At 42.4% G+C, this 21,890-nt stretch overlaps 1 protein-coding gene across 1 annotated transcript in view; it reads right to left on the reverse strand.

The window, feature by feature from the left end:
• The window catches only part of CEP128 (centrosomal protein 128), a 163,289-nt gene that overhangs the window by 100,585 nt on the left and 40,814 nt on the right, over positions 1-21,890 (reverse strand). The window contains exon 8 of the mRNA XM_024192734.1: positions 20,524-20,640. Within this exon, the coding sequence (XP_024048502.1) occupies positions 20,524-20,640 (117 nt within the window). The remainder of the gene's footprint in view (positions 1-20,523; positions 20,641-21,890) is intronic.

Here is a 21,890-nt window from a genome sequence, read left to right on the forward strand (position 1 = left end):
TGAAGTAGAATCCCAGCAGGGGAATTCGTCTTACACTTTGTTGGACCTGTGTGGAGTTCTTAAGGAGCCCTGAAAGAAGGGAAATGGAGGGAGGGAGGGAGTGCCTGCAAGGCTCCTCCCCACCCCAGGCAAGCAGGGGTCCCTACAGGGGAGGCACACCCTGTAACATATGGATTTGTTTATATTTACACAGTTCGGTCAACTATAACATTGCAACAATATAGCTTTTTCATTTTATATTTTCAAAAAGCAAATGTTAAATTACACACAGTGAGATTCAGAATGTATTAAAAACCTATCCTAGGAAAAAGATACAATATAAGTGTAAAGTATTATTAGAAATAGTATCAATTATTACAAAAGTTTTAAAGAAACAGACTTTATTTTCTATTGTACATAAAGTAAAGGGTTTGTTTCCTGATCATGTTTCAAATGCATTTTGAATCTTGCATCGCTGTGTTCATTTCAATGTGCAATCACTGAACTGTGGGTATGTTTGTCTTTTTTAAAAATAAAAAATAAATACTAAAAGCTATATTAATGGAGAAGTCAACGTGAGAGAGGATCAGAAGTTGCCATTCCTCCCCAGAGGTTACTCAGAACACTACCAACATCTCCCTAATTTTCATTGCAGAAAATTGAGACTTTTAAAGGCAAACTCTTGCCTTTGCAGAGACGTGTGTGTGTGTGTGTGCGCGCACATATGTGTATGTTTGGTTTGTTTCTAAAAGAGAAACTTAAGTTTTCCTGTGGTGGTTTTCACTATAAAAAGGGACAACAACTGTTTTTCCTAAAACATAGTTTTTCCTAGAACGTTCAAAATATGGTTGTGTGTATCATTGAACTCAGTCTACCCACTGGTTATAGTCCAAAACTTCCTCCTTCCCATTTCCTCTGAAACTAAAATGACAAGATACTAGATATGTTGTTTGCAGTGTTGTTATAGCCGTGTTGTCCCAGTATATGAGAGAAACAAAGTGGGTGAGGTAATATCTTTTAATGGACTAACTTTCATTAATGGAAGAGATAAGCTTTCAAGCTGCACAGAGCTCTTCTTCAGGTCTGGAAAAAGTAATCAGTGTCACAGCTAAAAACAAGGTGGGACAGATATCTAATGCCTTATGCTTAACTACTAAAACTGATAGAAAATATAACTGACTGATCTACAAGAGAGCTAGGATCCTGAAAATTATGCTATTGTAAAGCCTTAGATATTGTGCAATTCACAGCATTTCATAAAAATGCAGCTTATTTGGATAACATTCATTTATATGATGCTATTTATTTGCATACTCATCCCACAAACTCATAGTAAGTACAAAACAAAGCAAAAGCAAAATAGGAGTTTATGTATTATTTTGCCCTTTATAGTTTGTTTTTACTTTAAAGTGGTTAAGATATAAAGCAATGTATGCCCTGATCTGATATGCATGTTGTCTTTAAAATGCTTTAAAATTACAGCAACAGCTTAGAGCCTTAATGGAAGGCCCCTGGGGCATATTTAAATATTTAATAACAGTTTTTCTTTAAATTTGCATATTTCCATTATAAACAACTCAAATTGTTGAATATTACGCTAATGTAAACATGAGGTTGATGAATCTGAAATCTCACATTTACATATTCTCTAAAAATACTTTTCTTCTAATTTTGTTTTAAATTATAATTTTAAAAAATTAATTTCCAGATCTACCACTTGCACAGATAACTGCTTCAAATGCTGCCATAATGATATATGTCTGCACATAGACTTTGAAGACAAAAGGCTAAGTTAATGCAATGTTAAGCATTCAAATGTTAAGAAATGTCTCGTCTAAAGCTGAATATGTAAACTTCATTCTGCCCCTATAATGTCTCAATTACTTAATACAGTTTTCCTTAATTACCTATGTAGCATTTTGTTGTGTCCCCACAACTCTCACACTTATTCTATTTTCATAATCATCCAACATTTATCTTTATTGGCTTTCCCTTTTTATAAAGTTCTCGTCCCTCTAAAATAATGCAAATTAATTTGGCAGTACACAGGTACTATATCAGCAGTACTAAAATTATGATCCCAGATAAATGGCATTTTAAAATGGTGATTGGTTGTGTACCAATGAGGAGTATACTGTAATAACTTATATATAACATCTTTCATCCAAAAAATGTTCAAACTGAGACTCACTTTTCCAGTAGTGTAAGGCTCCCATTTCTAATCCTGCAGGATCACAAGATTTTTGTGTGAATGAAGAACTTTTTGAGGGAAAACTAAGTGTCTGCTCACTGGAAGCCTACTAGGGCTCCCAACACTGCTAATGCTGGGAATACTGATCTGGAGTTAGAGAGTGGATAGCATATGTCATTACATCAGCAGTGCATCTTAATCCACAGAAGACAACCTAGAAATTAATATACCATCTCAATTTACCAAACGTGCTGTGATAAGTGAAGGGGGTGGGGAGTAGCTCCCTTTTATGGACACCCAGCCAGCCAGTTAGCTATAAAGACCTTCTTAGTGGCTGTTCTCTGCTTGCTTTACCTATAAAGGGTTAATAAAGTTACCAGGTAAAGGAAAGGGAGTGGGCACCTGACCAAAAGAGCCAATGGGAAGGCTAGAACTTTTTAAAATAGGGAAAAAAAACTTCCCTTTTGTGTCTGTTGTGTTCTCTGGGAAAGAGAGGAACAGGGAGCAGTTATGCTATGAGAAGTTTTAAGCCAGGTATGATCATAAATCATCAGATCATACCTAGAACTACTTATTTGGAACTCCCAAATGTGTAAGTAGATCAGGAATGTTTAGAAAGACACGAGTAGGTTTATTTCTGTTTATTTCTTGGCTTGTTGACTTCTCCGTGCTAACCCCAAATGCTTTTGTTTTGCTTGTAACCTTTAAGCTGGACCTCACAAAATTTAAACATCAAGAATAATCTTCTTAAGTGAGTTTTTTAAAATCTAGCAAAAACCTAAGTTCCAGATGTATTTTCTTTCTTTTTGTTTTTAATAAAATTTACCCTTTTTAAGAACATGATTGGATTTTTGGTGGCCTAAGAGGTTTGTGCATATGTTGTTTAATTAGCTGGTGGCAACAGCTGATTTCCTTTGTTTTTCTCTCTCAGCTCTTCCCCAAGGGGGGGGGGGGAGGAGGGCTTGAGAGTACCCCACAGGAAGGAATTCCCAAGTGCGCCTTTCTGGTTCCAAAAGGGGTTTTGCATTTGGGTGGAGGCAGCGTTTACCAAGCCAAGGTCAGAGAAAAGCTGTAACATTGGGAGTTTAATACAAGCCTGGAGTGGCATGTATTAATTTTTAAAATCTTTGCGGGCCCCCACCTTCTGCACTCGATGTGCCAGAATGGGGAATCAGCCTTGACATGTGCTGAATGATATTTAGGCCATTAAAACAGCAATAACATCAAATTAAAAAAGCACTCTCACACCACTGGTATTACAAATATGCTGCTCTATTTTATTTTCCTGGTATAGTAAAAAGAAATAGTCCATAAATATTTCAGTTTAAAGAAACTGAATAGGCATATGAAAGCGCTAAAAATCATAGAAAAGAAAGTGACATTAAAATAAAGAAAATGAAAGGAACTCTCATACACATAAATCTCTTCAATTGCAAATGCAGCTACTTCAGGGTGGAGCCAACTAGGCAACCAGTTAATACAGCAAAATGCAAAACAGTTGGGGAAAGGGAACATTTGGTCAATTGTATCTAGTGTGACACCTCTATCTTGGTGGGTCCTGCACTTATTGGCGGATTTTCTTGCCTCAGAGATTCACCATGTGGGTTGGGGAACAGCCGAGAGACCTTCCCCTCTGAAAGAACCCACAGTCCAGGTCAATTGGAAGGTTTGGGGGGAACCCAGGCCCGCCCTCTAATCCGGGTTCCAGCCCAGGGCCCTGTGGACTGCAGCTGTCTATAGTGCCTCCTGTAACAGCTGCATGACAGCTACAACTCCCTGGGCTACTTCCCCATGGCCTCCTCCAAACACCTTCCTTATTCTCACCACAGGACCTTCCTCCTGGTGTCTGATAACACTTGTGCTCCTCAGTCCTCCAACAACACACTCTCAGCACCTTGCGCCTCTTGCTCCCAGCTCCTCACACTCACACCACAAACTGAAGTGAGCTCCTTTTAAAACCCAGGTGCCCTGATTAGCCTGCCTTAATTGATTCTAGCAGCTTCTTCTTAATTGGCTCCAGGTGTCTTAATTAGCCTGCCTGCCTTAACTGGTTCTAGCAGGTTCCTGATTACTCTAGTGCAGCCCCTGCTCTGATCATTCAGGGAACAGAAAACTACTCATCCTGTGACCAGTAAATTTGCCCTCTACCAGACTCCTGTACCCCACTGGTCTGGGTCTGTCACACTAGGCAGACTGTTTGTTTGTATGAACCCCACTATCAAAATATTAAAGTCTGTGCAAAGCAGACAGATGGACCATTAGTTTTTAAAATCTCACCTTAAAGGCTCACACACTAGATTGCATCTGAAAACTTCTGATAATTCAACTGTTCTTATTTATTACAATGCTATCCTTGCTCTGTACAACCTTCTACTTCTTTCTGACAAAGGTAAAACCAACTCTTACTGGGTATGGGCTAGAAAGAATGGCCTTTTCATGTGTATTTGAATGAAAAGATGTTTATGGAAACAAATATTTTGTTGTCTTTGCGTGTTAATATTATAAGTTCAGAGACAGGTAGGTGACATAATATCTTTTATTGGACCAACTTCTCTTGATAGAATGGACAAGCTTTTGAGCTTTACAGAGTTCTCTCTCAAGTCTGGAGAAAGTAACTAGAGTGTCTGAGCTAGATACAAGGTGGGACAAATTGTTAAATGTAAGGGGTTCACATGTGCTTTAGGAGACCACTTACAATGAAGTGGGCAATTAAGGATTAGTAGGCAGTAAAACGAATCACAAATTTTTGTAATGAGCCATAAAACCAGTGTCTCTGTTAAGTCCATGGTTTTTAGTGTCTAGAAGAGTTACTTATTTTAGCTCTCAGGCCTTTCTTTTGAAGGTGTTGTGCAGGTTTCCTTTGAGGTCAAGGAATGAGAGGTCAGAAGTGGAGTGATTACCTTATGAACAGTGTTCACTCGCAAGTAACTGGGTGTTTTTCTTTTATCATTTTTCTGTGTGAGTTCCTTTGAGAGCATAGTTATTGTCTCAGCAGGGCCGTCCTGAGGATTTTTGGGGCCCTATGCAGTATTATTAAACTGGTGACCCTATGCCTGATGGCAGCCCAGGCTCGCATATGTATTTTAGATAAGGGTTGTCTTTTGAAGGATTTATTTAAAAAAAAAATATATATATATATATATATATATGTATGTGTGTGTGTGTGTGTGTGTGTGTGTGTGTCTGAAGATCCAAGCATTTAAGGCTAAAGATGAATACTCAGATTGTGCATCTAAAAATCTATACAAGGATTTTTTTAGAGATGTGATTTTATAATCTTCAGCAACACACTAATGAAATATTTTTAAAGCAAATTTTAAACTAAGGTCCTGTAGAGTAACATGTTCTGAGTAAATATTACCGTAATGCACAACTGTTTTTGTCAGTAAATTCAGAAATTGACAGTATATACCTGGGGGTTGGCAAATGCCTGTTAAATGGCTTCATTACCACTTGAATGGCTCTTTAACAGTTTCAATGTTGTGCTAATAGGTCTGGCAGGCGGGAAGGCTTTTTCACTTTGAAGAACTAGGTCCCCTCCGGAGGAAGACTTACCAGACTGCAGCAGCCAGCTGTGGCAGGAGCCTGCAGGAAGGGTCAGAACAGGGAGAGGAAGAGGCAGGAGGGTGGACACTAAGACCCGGGGATGCCCCAAATTTTCAGGTGCCCTGCACAGCCGCATATGCTGCATATGCCTAAGGACGGCCTTGTGTCTCAGTTTACTCTCATAACAGTGCTGGGGTATCTGATGCACTGGATGAGTTACACCACATGTTGTGATAGGCATGTGTAGGACCCATGTATCTTAAAAGGTGTAATGGGGTGGGGGTATGGATCATCATAGCAATGGAGATATGACTGCAGATTTTTCATCTGTTGTTATTGCAGGAGCTGGTGCCATTTTGAGTTGGTGTGCTCTTGTCTGTGGAGAGCTTGCTTCTGATGATGAGCTTGGTGAGGTTGTAGGGGTTGTTTGAAGCCAGAAGAGGGGTTTGGGAAAGCTTTTTTTAAGATTGTGGTCCCCATCAAGCATGGGTTGTAATTGTTTGATGATACCACATACAGGTTCTAGTGTGGGGTGGTAGGTGACAACTAGTGGTGTACAATCAATAGGGATTCTTTTCCCCCTCTACTGAAGCAAATTCTTCCAGTGTATTTGTGTGGCCCATTCCATGATGCAATCTACTTCTCTGGTGGCGAGTCCTTGTTTAGTGAAGGCAGTTTTAAGTGTGGTTAGGTATGTATCCCAGACTTTCTCTACTTAGCAAATTCTATGGTATCTGAGTGCTGGCTGTAGACAACAGATTTATTAGTGTGGCGGGGCTGATTACTGGATCTCTGAAGATAAGTGTGGTGATACATGGGTTTCTTTTGTATAGTCGTTTCTAGGTTTCATTGTTGAAGCTGATCATGGTGTCCAGTTGATGCTGGTAATGGAGTGTTCTAGAAAGAATTTGATGGATGGGCAGTGGTTGTTGATATAGTGGTGGAAATCTATGAGATAGTTTACGTCTTCTATCCAGAGGAAGAAAATATCATTGATGTGCCTCATAGATTCATAGACTCTAGGACTGGAAGGGACCTCGAGAGGTCATCGAGTCTAGTCTCCTGCCCTCATGGCAGGACCAAATACTGTCTAGACCATCCCTGATAGACATTTATCTAACCTACTCTTAAATATCTCCAGAGATGGAGATTCCACAACCTCCCTAGGCAGTCTATTCCAGTGTTTAACCACCCTGACAGTTAGGAACTTTTTCCTAATGTCCAACCTAAACCTCCCTTGCTGCAGTTTAAGCCCATTGCTTCTTGTTCTGTTCTTAGAGGCTAAGATGAACAAGTTTTCTCCCACCTCCTTATGACACCCTTTTAGATACCTGAAAGCTGCTATCATGTCCCCTCTCAGTCTACTCTTTTCCAAACTAAACAAACCCAATTCTTTCAGCCTTCCTTCATAGGTCATGTTCTCTAGACCTTTAATCATTCTTGTTGCTCTTCTCTGGACCCTCTCCAATTTCTCCACATCTTTTTTGAAATGCGGTGCCCAGAACTGGACACAATACTCCAGTTGAGGCCTAACCAGGGCAGAGTAGAGTGGAAGAATGACTTCTCGTGTCTTGCTCACAACACACCTGTTAATGCATCCCAGAATCACGTTTGCTTTTTTTGCAACAGCATCACACTGTTGACTCATATTTAGCTTGTGGTCCACTATAACCCCTAGATCCCTTTCTGCTATACTCCTTCCTAGACAGTCTCTTCCCATTCTGTATGTATGAAACTGATTGTTCCTTCCTAAGTGGAGCACTTTGCATTTGTCTTTATTAAACTTCATCCTGTTTACCTCAGACCATTTCTCCAATTTGTCCAGATAATTTTGACCCTATCCTCCAAAGCAGTTGAAATCCCTCCCAGTTTGGTATCATCTGCAAACTTAATAAGCATACTTTCTATGCCAATATCTAAGTCGTTGATGAAGATATTGAACAGAGCCGGTCCGAAAACAGACCCCTGCAGAACCCCACTTGTTATACCTTTCCAGCAGGATTGGAAACCATTAATAACTACTCTCTGAGTATGGTTATCCAGCCAGTTATGCACCCACCTTATAGTAGCCCCATCTAAGTTGTATTTGCCTAGTTTATCGATAAGAATATCATGTGAGACTGTATCAAATGCCTTACTAAAGTCTAGGTATACCACATCCACCGCTTCTCCCTTATCCACAAGACTCGTTATCCTATCAAAGAAAGCTATCAGATTGGTTTGACATGATTTGACATGTATATTGCTGGTTTCGTGTGCATTTTTCCAGAAATTCTGCCTCGAGGGGGCCCATGAAGAGAGTGTCATATTGGGGAGCCATCCTAATACCCACGGCTGTTCCCATGGTTTGGACAAGTATTTGTTATAAAATGTAAAGTTGTTGTGGGTGACAAGGAGATGGATGAATTTTGAGGACTATGATGGAGTCTGTATTGTCTGCTGGTTCAATCACTACCTGGTGGCTGGATTTCAGGAGCTGAATAGAAATCCTTTTGGTGGTGGAGAGACTGTGGTGAATGTAATGTTGGTTGAGGATTTCACAATTTTTATTTATTCATTTGCTGAAGCAACCAATGTAATGATCTAATGTGTGGTTCTGTCCACTGGAGATGTCCAGACAGATGATTCTTTTTTCTTATATGACTGTTGGTGGGGATGTGATAGTTTTGGGTGGTGACATCTTTCTTGTGAAAGAATTCCTTGAGGCGGAGTTGGTGGAATTAGTTTAGAAAGTTCTTATAAGTCATCTACTAGAACCCAATTTGAGAAGAGATTATCACAATAAGCAGGTAAACCACTTATCATTTGGGCCAAATAAAATATTATTTTATAACTCAGAATATTTATATAAATTTAAAGCTAGGTGAGAAAAAAAGATGTGGCTGGAATAATCAAAAGAGTGTTACAATTATTTACAAGGGACTGAAGAAAATCAACCATGCAAGTTGCTACCAAAGGAATATGCCATTGCGCCTCCTACTCCACTGTACTTATTAGAAGAACGGAAGACTCTGACCATTGCCCCACAACTGTATTCCTGGCTTTGTGGTATAAAAACATGCCTCTATCTCTAGCCTGAGCTAGAATAGGTAACAAAAAATGGTTACTATCCTTTTGAAACGATTCTTCTTCAAGATGTGTTGCTCATGTCCATTCCATGTTAGGTGTGAGTACGCTGCATGCACGGTTGCCAGAGATTTTTCCCTTATCATCATCCATTGGGCTGGCTCTAGCGCCCTCTGGAGTTGCACGCATGTAAGGGACACTGTCAAACCCACACCCTCTCAGTTCCTTTTTGCCAGTAACTCCGACAGAGGGGTAGGAGAATGGGTTATGGAATGGATGTGAGCAACACATCTCAAAGAACAGTTACAAAAGGTTAGTAACCATTTTTTCTTCAAGTGCTTGCTCATGTCCAGTCCATCCTAGGTGATCCACAAGCAATACCCCAGGAGCTGGGCTCAGAGTTCATGGATGTGCTGGCTGCAACGCTGCTCTCTCAAAACTGGCATCATCTTGGGCCTGTTGGGTGATGGCGTAGTGGGATTCGAAGGTATGAACCGATGACCAGGTTGTGGCTCTGCAGATGTCCTGGATTGGTACCTGCACAAGAAACACTGCTGACAGTGCCTGGGCTCTTGTGGAATGAGTGGTCACAATGGCCAGAGGCGGGATGCTTGCCTGCTCGTAGCAAGCCCAAATATAGGCAGTTATCCAGGATGAGATTCTTTGGGTTGACACAGGTAGCCGGCTCATCCTGCTATTGCTACAAAGAGTTGAGTGGATTTCTGGAAGGGCTTAGTCTTCTCAATATAAAAGGTGAGGGCCTGCCTAACATCCAACATATGAAGCAGTTGTTCCTCAGAGCTTTTTTGAGGTTTTGGGAAGAAGACAGGTTGAAAGATGACCTGGTTGTTGTGGAATTGTGACACCACCTTTGGCAGGAAGGCTGGATATGGGCGCAGTTGGCCCTTGTCCTTGAAGAACACCGGATAAGGTGGTTCTGACGAAAGGGCCCTGATCTCAAAGATCCTTCTGGCTGAGGTAATCACCACCAGGAAGGCAACCTTGCAGGAGAGAAGTAGTAGCGAGCACAACATTAACTGCTCAAAAGTAAGCCTTGACAGGACCAGCTTTAAGTCCCATGGGAGATGGGGGGGTGGTTTGCAAACTTGAGGACAGAGTCTTTCCAACCCCTGGAGAAACCAGACCGTCATTTTGTGAGAAAACACTGATATGCCACGTACTGCAGGGTGGAAGGCTGAGATGGCTGCCAAATGAACCTTAATAGACAAGTGTGCTAGACCTTGCTGCTTTAGGTGGAGCAAATAATCCAAGATCAACTGAAGAGAAGATCGAGATGGAGAGAGATCCTGTTCGGAGGCCCAACAAGTGAAACGTTTCCACTTGACCAAGTAGGTAGCCCTCGTGGAAGGCTTCCTACTAGCTAACAAGACATGCTGAACTTGTTCCGAGCAGGCCTGTTCTTCAGGGTTCAGCCATGAAGCATCCATGCAGTCAAGTGCAGGGAAGCAATGTTCGGGTGAAGCAACCGGCCATGGTCTTGTGAAATCAAGTCTAGGTGGAGTGGGAGCGAGAGTGGCACTGCTACCAAGAGGTCCAGAAGCATGCCAAACCAATGCCAGCATGGCTACTCTGAGGCTATTAGGAAGATTCCTGCCTTGTCCCGTTTGATTTTCAGAAGAACCCTGTGAAGCAAGGGGATTGGGAGAAAGACATATAGTAGTCAGTCTGCCCACAAGAGCAGGAAGGTGTTGGAGAGGGAGCCTGCGCAGCAAACAGAACTAATGGCATTTTCTGTTCTGCCTGGTGGCAAACAGGTCCACCTGGGAAGGCCCCAACTTTTGGAAGATGACACTGATGAACTCTGGGTGAAGACACCACTTGTGGTGAGAGGAGAAGGACCAGCTGAAATGATTCGCCAATACGATCCAGGCTCCTGGGAGACGAGACACCTCAAGATGAATGGAGTGTTTCACACAGAAGTCTCATAGACCAATGGCCTCCTGACACAGGGTAAAGGATTGAGCCCCTCCTTACTTGTTGATATAGAACATGACCGCTGTATTGTCTGTCAGAACTTGAATCACCTTGCGTGAGACCTAGGGAAGAAACACTTGGCATGCCAGGCGCACTGTCATGAGCTCCCTGACGTTTATGTGAAGAGAGAATTCTTCCCGGGACCAGAGGCCGAGTCCTGAGGTATTGAGATGGACTCCCCACCATATGTTTGACGTATCCAAGACTAAAGACATCAACAATTGTGGAGCAACGAAGGGCACCCCCATCATTACTAACCTTGGTTCTCTCCGCCAGCCCAGGGAGGTGAGGACCGTGATGCAGGGGGAATACCGTAAGTGCTAAGTCCAAGTGGTGTCTGCAGTGCTTGGGGAGTACACTGATGCTAGCCACATCTGGGTGGGGGGACGACTGAGGAGCAGCCTTGCATATTGAACCACATAAGTGCAAGCCACCATGAGACCCAGTAGCCTGAGGAACACTCAAGCTGTCGTATTTGGATGGACCATTACCTTGGATATCAGGTTTGCCATGGTCTGGAAGTGGGTCAAGTCAAGCACAACCCCAATAAATTCTATTCTCTGAACCAGGAAAAGAGTTGACTTCTGCTTCTTTATCAGCAAGCCCAGCACCCTGAAGGTGGTTCAGACTGTGCTGATGCTGTCTTGCACTTTAGCCTGCAGCCGACCTTTGATCAATCAGTCATTGAGGTACGGGTAGACCTGAACGTCACACCACCTGAGGAAGGCTGCTACAACCGCCATACACTTCATAAAAATCCTTAGGGCTGCCAATAGACTGAAGGGAAGGGAAGGGAATTGATAGTGGCAATGACACACTACAAACTTAAGAAATTTTCTGTGGCCACGGAAGATAGAAATGTGAAAGTATGTTTTCTTTAAGTGAAGGGCAGAGTACCAGTTTCCTGGGTCCAGGGAGGGAATGATGGAAGCCAGGGAGCCCATGCAGAATCTCAGTTTCTTGAGTTATCCATTGAGGGGCTAGAGATCCAAGATGTGAGTGGAAGCTGGCAGGGAAAGGTAGATAAAAAATGAAGGGTATATCCAACTGTCACTGTACTCAGGAACCATCGATCCGACATTATGGATGCCCAAGCAGGGCCAAAGAGAGATAGACACTCCAAAAATGAAAGGGGAGGCAGATCTGAAACGGCAACTGGTACAGCGCCCTCACAAGCACCTTCAAAAGGCCTGTGTAGCTGGGTGGACACCCACTCCTGCCCTAAAGGGTTTGAAATCAGCCCTGAAAGAGGGTTGCAGGGGTAAAAGCAGCCCTGGAGAGGGCTGCAGCTCTAAAAGCTGGGCTGATTGGGGAAGCGGCTGCAGCTGGGCCACACCCCAATCAGGCCACAGCTGGCCTGTATGAAAAGGCTGGGATCCAGGAGCTCGACAGTCTCTCTCTCTGTGTTCAGAGCGAGAAGGGCCTGGCTGCAGGGACCTAAGCAAGGAACCTAGATTGGAGCAGGGCTGGGGAAAGGCCAAGGGAGCCGGGGAGCTCCGGCCTAGGAAAGCCCCGGGCTGCAGGCCTGGTAAGGCCTATTAGGTACTAGGTTGCAGGGAGCAGCCCATGGGTAGGCAGAGGCAGCAGGTCCGAACCCCTTTGCCTGTGATGAGTGGCTGATATTGCAGTCTGCCCCAGTGAACGGGGGCTAGATGGAGACTGGGCAGTAGCCAAGACTGAGGCAAAGTGGGGATAGTGAGTGGGGGTTCCCCTGGGAGGGGGAGACCCAGAACTGTGGGGGTACTGCCAGGGGGCATCACCCAGAGAAAGGGGCACCGGGGTCCTGGGAGGGACACGGGGGCCAAGCGTCAAGCGGGACACCGGCCTGCAAAGGGCACTCCGGAGGCTGGAAGAGCTAATTCCCGAGACGACCAGCAGGCGGCGCCACAGGGGTGAGTCACGACATTGCTACAGCCTCCTACAAAAGTATCTCTGAGGCCCTGACTGGGAGGCTGAGGTATGCAGGAGTGGTTGGAGCCTTTTATAACCTCTGCCTTTTCTTTTGTAGGGCTCCTGTTTTGGAGATCCTGAGAATCCAGGAGGCTGCTGCAACCTGAAGTGTTTTCTGTAGGCAGACAGAGCGTACAGGCCTAAGGATCATAGGGTGGCCCTTGAGTCCTTCAGTCCATGAAGTCTCCTGTCTGTCTGCTCCGCGAAAAGGGAGGAGCCTTCAAATGGGAGGTCCTGAATTGTGAGGAAGGCTGGAGGACTGGAACCAGAAAGAGCGCCTCATGGTGACCACAGTGGCCATTGTCTTGACCACCAAGTCAGCAGCATCCAGAACCACCTAAAGAGAGGTCCTGGCATGTTCTTACCCGAGGCAGGGAGTCTGAACTTATTCAGGGAGGCCCATAGATTAAAATCGTATCTCCCAAGCAAAGCTTGCTGATTGGCATATGCAGTTGTAGGCTACACGTGGAATAAACCTTTCTTCCGAAAAGGACCAGTTTCTTAGCGTCTTTTTGTTTCAGGGTAGCACTCGACTGGCCCTGCCTGGCCCTTTTGTTAGCTGCAGACAAACTCAGGGACCCAGGGGGAGGGTGCAAGTACGGTAATTGAACCCACTTGCTGGAACATAATACTTTTTTTCTGCCTCTTTGAAGCGGGAACCAGAGAAGGAGGGGTTTGCCATAGGGCCTTGATTGGTCCCATCACCGCCTCATTGATGGGCAGGGCCACTTTGGATGGAGTTGCTGCAGTCAGGACATCAATGAGGCTGTGTGATGTTGCTGAGCTCTTCTATCTCCAAGCCCAGGATTGAAGTGACCCACTTCAGAAGGTCCTCATGGGACCTGAAGTCATCCTGGGGAAGTAGGCTGCTGGGACCTGCAACAGCCTCATCTGGGGGGCAGCAGGAGGAGGCTTGCACCAGAGGAGGGGCTCCTTCCTCTTCTTCAGCTATGTCCACTGGAGGCATGTCCTGGATTTCAGTACCGGGGCCAGTACTGGAGTCTGGATCTGGTGCCAAGCAGGAGGGATCAGTAGCCCATCTCTCTGAGGCCACCGAGTAGGAGCGGTGGGAGGCAGGCCCCAGTACTAGGGGAACCCCCAGGGGTTCCAGTAGGGCCACTGCACTGACCAGTGATGCATTGGCCAGATGCCCACAGAGGGACCAGCAGTGAAGTTTGGTGGGGTGTAGGCTGGGTACTGGTGGTGGGCTTTTGGTAGTACATAGGGTTTCCCTTTGGACTCCAAAGAGGATTCCTCTCTCGGGGACCAAGGTACCTGCTTCCGCTTCCATCTGGTGTTGGGGTTCCGGGGACTAGTGGTGTGCCGGGGAGTGGGATGCCAGGATCAAGTAGGACTTGCCCCTGGATGGTGCTAGGAGACCCGGTGCCAGGAAGGCACCTGACGCAACCTGTTCCCTCCTGCTTCCGGATGAGGTTGGAGGGACTGGAAGAGAGAGAAGATCCTTAGCTGCCTGGAAAGCCTCTGGGGTTGACACCACTTTCAGTCCACCCATACCGCGGTGGCTCCCTGGTGTCATCGGAGGTTCCCGCACTGGACTCAACTCCATTGTCGATGGTGCCAATGCGGGTCCAGGGGTAGAAGAGTGGCCCGGCATGGGTCTCACTCCCTCTCCCTGCCTGTCTCTCATCTGCACTGGTGAGCACCCTCTCTCAGCACTGCTTTTTGTGCTTCTTCCTCAGAACCAGGGAAGGAGAAGAATGCTGAGAAGAATTCAGTGCCGGGGGAGTGCTTCACATCAATGCCGAAGTACTTAGTGTCCAATAGGAGTGGCTCAGTTCTGAGACAGGTCTGAGGGTGGCTTCCATGAGGATAGTCTTTAGTCTGATGTTTCGGTCCTTCTTAGTATGGGATCTGAAGTCCTGACAGATTTTGCACTTAAAATGATACCTCACAAGGCATGCTTTGTACAAAACACATCATAATCATATCACCATAGCAAGTATGGGGTGCCAGGCTGTTGCTTTGGGGTATACCAGTGTTACACCAGTGCATACACGTGCAGCTCCAGAGGGCGCTAGAGCTGACCCAACAGATACCACTAAGGGAAAAATCTCCAGCAACAGTGCAAGCGGCGTACACAGACCTAGCATGGAACGGACACGAGCAAGCACTCGAAGAACTATTTTGATTCATATAGTGCCACTGATGCACACAGCATTTTAACAAAATATAAACAGACAAGTCTTTTTGCCAAAGAGCTTGTATTCTCAGTAAGGGAACATGTAGTAAGTAAGTGGTGTGGGAGCAGGAAGAACTGCTAGAGGATTGATTGCACATTTTGTTGCTTCTGTAGACCAAGCTCACTGAACACTCCAGGGACTCCTTGCATTCCTCCATTCTCGTCCACAAACACCCTGTGTCCCACCATCTCGTCCCCCCTTACTTCAAGTACTCCCTGCATCATCCCCATCTCCTCCCTCATGTCAGGACCTCTGAATGCCCCCCAATTGCCTCCTTTCCTCCACTCCCAAAGTCTTCTCCATTTCTCTCTTCCCCTTTCCCATTTAGACAAACAGCTTGACAGCATGCCTCTGTTTGTAAAGACTCACAAGATCAGCCAAAGATCATATGATTTTTAATGTAAGTTGCATAAGCATTATCTTAATGCTAAAAACTAGTTGTTCATATTTATGTTTTTCTTTCTAACTAAAGAAGACAGTTTGGAACAAAAGTTTTTTGAGGAGGAAAGCAAAGCTGCACTGTATACATTTATTTAAAGTCTGTCTTCACATTGGGGTGGATTTTAATCATGATTTAAATCAGTGAGAAGGAAACCTTGATTTAAGCAATCGATTTTCATCATGTTTTGAATTTGTACTTTTTAGTTCTTTTTCTAAGGGATGGTAGATTCTCATTTGTTGGTAACCATTAAAATGAGTTGATTTACAACTATATATCCCTATAAACTAAATTTGGTGATTCTTTTTGCTAACCAAGAGTATACATGATATCTATAAGAATTTATTTAAGCAACTGTTGCTTCATTTACATTTATTCTGATTCATTTGATATTTATTATTTTAGAAAATGGTGTATGAAGCATGTCATATACTGATAGTTAATTTTTTACTTGTGATTTGCATCCAGCTCTATTCGGATGGAAATTCAAATTCAATTAAAATGCCCCAAACCAGCATTTTTTTAATTAAATAAAACTACCTTAAATGCACTGGAAACCTAAGGAAAAAAGGGTATTAAAAAGTTTATCAAAATATGTTTTGCATTTAAAACTAATTGATTTATTAAACAAATGAAGTACTATCTGTAGTTAGGTAACTGAACTGATTATTTCTTGTCACTGTGTCTTTCAAGATTTTAAAACTAGTAGATCTTATCCTCCCACATCCCACACCAAGTTTTTAATCATAGATTGGTAGAGGAAAACAAGCCTTTCTTCTTTTTCAACTCCCAACTGGTTTTTTAACTTTGAATGAACGAGTCCTAAACTAGTTGAATAAACAGAAATGAAAAAAATATTGTTGCTGCATTTGCAGAAGAGGCTACTTCTGTCAAAAGCTGATCTAGCACTTCAACAGACTCTGGTTCCAGGTGCTTAGGCAGTGATTTGCATCAAAGTAGTATGACATTTTTAAAACCTAGTACAAAATATTTTATATTTAATCTAAATGATTTTAATAGATTATAAATTTAGTCTTAAAGGCTGTTAATTTCAAATTCAATTTTAAATAGATTTATTTTAAAAAATAAACCTGTATTTAAATATAAAAAATCCATCAATTTTTATCCACCCTGCTTCACATGCACATAATGTTTAAACACTATTAGTAATCATGGTAGCTCAGAAACAAATACTACTAATAAAATAATTTAATCATACCAGCCACATCATATAGAAAGAGACTCAAAAATATGGCTTAGCTGTTAAATTTGAAGATGACAAATATTCCTAATACATTCTATATAACACACTGTCATGTCACTTTTAAAAAAAAATCAATTAATTTAAGGACAGCAACATGGTAGAATAAAAATAATAAATTTGAACATTCAAAAATGGAAAACAATCACTGAAAAAAGAAATTAGTCATGTTCAGCTAGGCTCTGCAAGTATGCAATTGCATTTGTTAAATTTAGCATGATGGCTTTTGTAGAATGGTGAAACACTGACAAGTAGTGGCCAGTTGCCTTCATTGCATTCTCTTCAATATTTACCAGCATCAACATTTAAATCTTTAAATGATCTCTCAATTACAAAAGCTGAAAGGCATATTTGAGCTGGTTTGATTTAATGAATGTAACTAATATCATTACCTAAATTATACAGTCACAACTAGTTTAGAAACATTCCTTTATAAACCATTCAGACCCAATATTGAATTGAGACATTTTGGGACAATTAATATTTCCCATTTCAGGGCTCTATTTTTAGTAGTAATATTTTGAAAAGTGTCTTGGAAAACAAAAAGGACTTTTCTTTTATTCATCTGTGAGAAACTTTTTAAAAACTTCCTGTATGTTTTTCATGCTGTTTTACAAAAGATGAAGGGTAAAATTCTGGTCCTACTGAAGTCAATGGAAGTTTTGCCATGGACTTCAACAGAGCCAGGATTTCATCCAAAGAGTCATATTGATATTTTATAACTCAACCTTTCGAGCAGGTTAATCAGTTAAATACGAACATTTAAAAGTCTTTTAGTGAAATTACTAAGTCTATTGTGCCTGAAAGAGTGTAATTCTCATATCTAAATGCACAAATCAGAGATTGCAAGTTACACAGCTATGAGGTCTGGGACTTGCTATATTCTGTTCTGGACAAATGTCAAACACACAGCAAACTAAGGATATAGCAAAATAGTGATATAGTTCTGTTAATCTCCTGCGGGACTGGAAACCAATACTTTAAAAGCATATTATGAAGTATTAATATATAATAATAGCGGGTTCTGCTACAATTGACATTTTGGAGACGCTACTGTAAAATGTTTATTGGCAACTCAATACAAATACTTTGGGAACTAATAAGTCTTCTCATGAGCTAGCCCTGAACCAGCAGTGACTAGGGGAAAAGGTGCTGATCCCTGCCACATCTTAAAAAACTAAAACATTCCCACTATTATGTACCTGACCTTTTGAAACCAATATACACAACATCAAAAAGAAATTTCTCCCTATAAAGGCTGGTATCACCAGGCAGGAGCTTCACCTCAGCTCCAAAGCATGAGTTGCCACACGCACGCAGTCTCAGTCAAGGAGGTTTATCTTCTTAACAATGGTTAACAAAAAGAAAACAATCTTAACTCAATCCTTGGCCTCAGGGCCACCCCTCCCAGGGGTCTCTAGCACTCCAGATCCTGGCAGGTTCCCAGCCTCAATCAGCTCCACTCCTTGCATGGAGTAACAGCCATGCTTCCCTGAGCCCCTGGCCCCTTGCTCCAAAGACACACCAGAGGAGCTAGCTCCACTCCTGTGTGGCTTTCCCTCCCCGGAGCTCAATCTGCCTCAGTCCTTCCTCCTCCAGCTGTCTGCTAGCAGCCCTTTATAGGCTCAGGTGTAGCCCAGCCATCTTTAATTAGCTGGATTGGGCTCACCTGCTTTGATCCAGGGTCACTGGGCTTCATCTATCTACAGGGACCAGCTACCCTGTGACAGATGGTTAATGTTTTATCTGCAATTAGGGGGATGTCTCTTCCAGTACTGGTAACAAGATAAAGAGCCTCTATCTTCAAGTCCAGCCCTGGTCAACAGTAGCAAAAAGTCAGCACCATCTACTGGCTATTCTGTGGTCTAGTTTGTAGGAAATAAGTTGGGGGATCTCAGTACAATTCCCAGTGGACAGATGTCCATCACAAAACCTACCACTAATCAGGGCCGGCTCTAGGTGTTTTGCCGCCCCAAGCAAAACATTTTTTGGCTGCCCTCCACCCCAGCCCTGGGCTCTCCCCCCCATCCGCACCCCGTGCCGCCCCAGCCCTGGGCTCTCCCCCCCACCCACACCCCCTACCGCCCCAGCGCTGGGCTCTCCCGCCCACCCCACCCCACCCACACCCTCTGCCGCCCCAACCCTGGGCTCTCCCCCCCATCCCACCCGCACCCCCTGCCGCCCCAACACTGGGCTCTCTCCCCCACCCCACCCGCACCCCCTTATGGACAATCTTCAGTGAGCTCCATACAGGAGTACCCCTTGGCCTGTCCAGAATCCTACACACTTCTGTAGGGGATACAAACATGCAAAGATCATTTCAGGATTGGGGCCTTTGACAATGAGCCACTGCCAATGATCCATCTAATCACTATTTCAAAGCATGAAGAAGTAGGATTCAAGTACTAAAATGCTTTTTTTCAAAATTATCCTCAAATGAATTTTGTCCAAACTGCTGTTTAATAAACTCAGCAAAGTGTTTAGAGATTATGTTGTTCTACCTTCACCAGAAGATGCAATAACATAAAATTTAACATCAGCCATTAAAAGTGCAACAGATTGTTCCAAAGTGCTGTAACAAAGATTATGGAAGCAGACATCTTGCTCGGGAAACATATACACAGAACACATTCATCATTAGCAAAACATCAGTCTTCAATTTGAAAATGAATTCCCAACTGTCAAAATATCCTTAAGGTAAATCATTACTCCTTACAAAGGGCAAAAAAGGAAATGTATTTATGTCAGCAGGTAACAGTACCAAATCACACATCAAACAGCTCTCATTAAACATATGTCCACGAAATAGACAGTAACACAGTCTGAAAATTGAAGAATATTTGAAGAATTTTTCTCTCAGAAAATCCTAAGAAATACTTTCCTCTTCTGAGAGCCCTAATGAAGCACTCTCACCCATCTCTCACTATCTACAAGGGAGGAAGGGGAGGTAGAAATGTAAAGCTGTTACTGACATCCAATCGGCAAAGTACTAAAAAGGTTTTGATAAGCATAACTTTTTTCCCTATTAAAAGAGTATGTTATCGTCTTAAATATGACCATTAAGGAGAATTTATAGCCCTCTACAAAATAGAAAGTGTCAATATAAATTAATCCACTTCAGTTTCCACTGCAGTGTATAATCCAGAGTTGCTTTTTAAAAAGCACACAAGTCACCACTTAAAGTGACAAAATATTAAATTAAACATTTCATATCAGCAGTGATCCCCAATGTACAGTCAAAGATGGGATTCCAAATCATAGCTCAAACTCTTAGTCAAATCAAAAATTAGAATGCAAAATATTCAGTCTTCCTGGTTTCTCATGTGTTAGTTTTGGAAGCAAGCTCCTTGCCTCTCTTTTGTGTATTTTATACATTTTTTAAAGAAAGAGGAAAAAAAGGTCAGGGAAAAATTCTCCTAATTTTCTTTTCTAAAATGAACAATAATTGAGGTCTTCTCCTCAGCACTATTCTTGTGGCTCACCACATTTAATTCACTTTGAGAGCAAAAGATTTCACAGCACCGGAAAGGTGCCTAATCAGTACGTTATATTTAATTGGCCCATAGAACAGTACTCAAAAAGTGATTGCTCACTATTCCTAAATAGTTCAATTTTAGAATAAAAAAACACAGTACAAACATTTTTAAATGGATCAAACCCAGGAACCGGACTTTTTCTTAGGATCTGTGTGCCACTAACAAGAAACATTTAACACTAGCAACACTGCATCAGGGAATGACAGTCTCTATAGATTATTGCTGTTCAGGGGTATATCCAGCAGAGCTTGTTAATGTACATACTTTTAACTATGGAAGAGTGACACTTGACCCCTTGCTCCCTTGTCTGAGCCAGGCTCACAAGTACAGCAAGAACTTAACTGAACTATCTTGCATACCTCCTGCAACTGCACAGACATATGTCCTAGTTGGTCCTGGCGTCTTTCTACCACCTGCCTTTCCGTGCGCATTTCTTGTTCTATCTCTTGAAGTCTTCTCTCTACCCGCTCTGACACCTTCCAAAAAAAAAAAAAAAGATTACCATTAGAAATTTTTTCCACAAAAAAAAAGCATTTTTTTTTTTTTTTTTTTTTTTTTTTTTTAGAGTGGAGTGGTGTAGGAAAAGAAAAGGAAGACAGTTTATAAAATAGAATTTGAAAGTTGATGGAAAATAACCATTTTGGGGAGCATTCTTACTCAAAATCACAAAGATTCAAAATGGAATAAGACCTGTTATCTTGCTAGTCTACCCTACTCCGATCACTGCAGAATTTGTCTCTATAGTATATGTACCGATTGCTTTGACCAGTCAAGTGTTAAATATCTCTAGCGATGGGACTTCCACCTTTTTCAGCATGGCACAGATGACAGGGCATTGGACTGGGATGCAGGAGCCCTGAGTTCTATTCCCAGCTCTGTCACTAGCCCGATTAAACTTGTGCAAGTCACCTAACCTCTGTGCCTCAATTTCCTCACCTGTAAAATGTCAATAATGATACTAATCTCATTTGTTAAGTGCTTTGAGATCTGCTGCTGAAAAGCTCTATAGAAGAGGTAGGTATCATCATCACTGAATATCACAGTTTATTAAACCATCACCGAATATCACAGTTTATTAAACCTCACTATTAAGAAGGTTTTCCTAATATTCTGTAGAATCCAAGGTCAGCACTAATATGAATACACGAATCATTTGCTACAACAACTGGCTTCCCTCTCAGATTACAGGTACAGTAACTGGAACTGAAACTAAAATAGAATAATTCTATGGTATCTTCAATTGAATCCACTAGCAGAGAGCGCCCTCTAGTGAGCTATGTGAATTGAATCTGCAATGAAATTTGATGTCCTGACTATATAGTTTATTTTTTACTGTTCTCTATAATTGTAGTGAATACAGAACATAAGACAGGCTTAAAAATGTGTTTTGCAAGCACCAGATTATTAAAATACTGTTCTGTAACTATCAATTTCCTGTTAACTGATCAGCTAAAGGTTAGACAAGGTGGGTAAGGTAATATCTTTTATTGGACCAACTTCTATTGGTGAGAGAATAGTGTTGGTTCAATAAAAGATGCTACCTCACTCACCTTCTCTCTCCAATACCTTGGAACTGACATGGCTAAAACTATATGGCATACAGCTAAAAGTTAATCAGCTAAAAATAAAGCTAATGTAAGAAAAGGTACATCTTTTAAATAACTTTGTTGCAGTGACACAAAATGCTGAGATTGATAAAATACTCTCCATCAGTATCGGAGAGAAA

The sequence above is a fragment of the Terrapene carolina genome, unplaced genomic scaffold (genome assembly GCF_002925995.2).
Source record: "Terrapene carolina triunguis isolate 2854851 unplaced genomic scaffold, T_m_triunguis-2.0 Scaffold96, whole genome shotgun sequence".
Classification (NCBI taxonomy): Eukaryota; Metazoa; Chordata; order Testudines; family Emydidae; genus Terrapene; species Terrapene triunguis.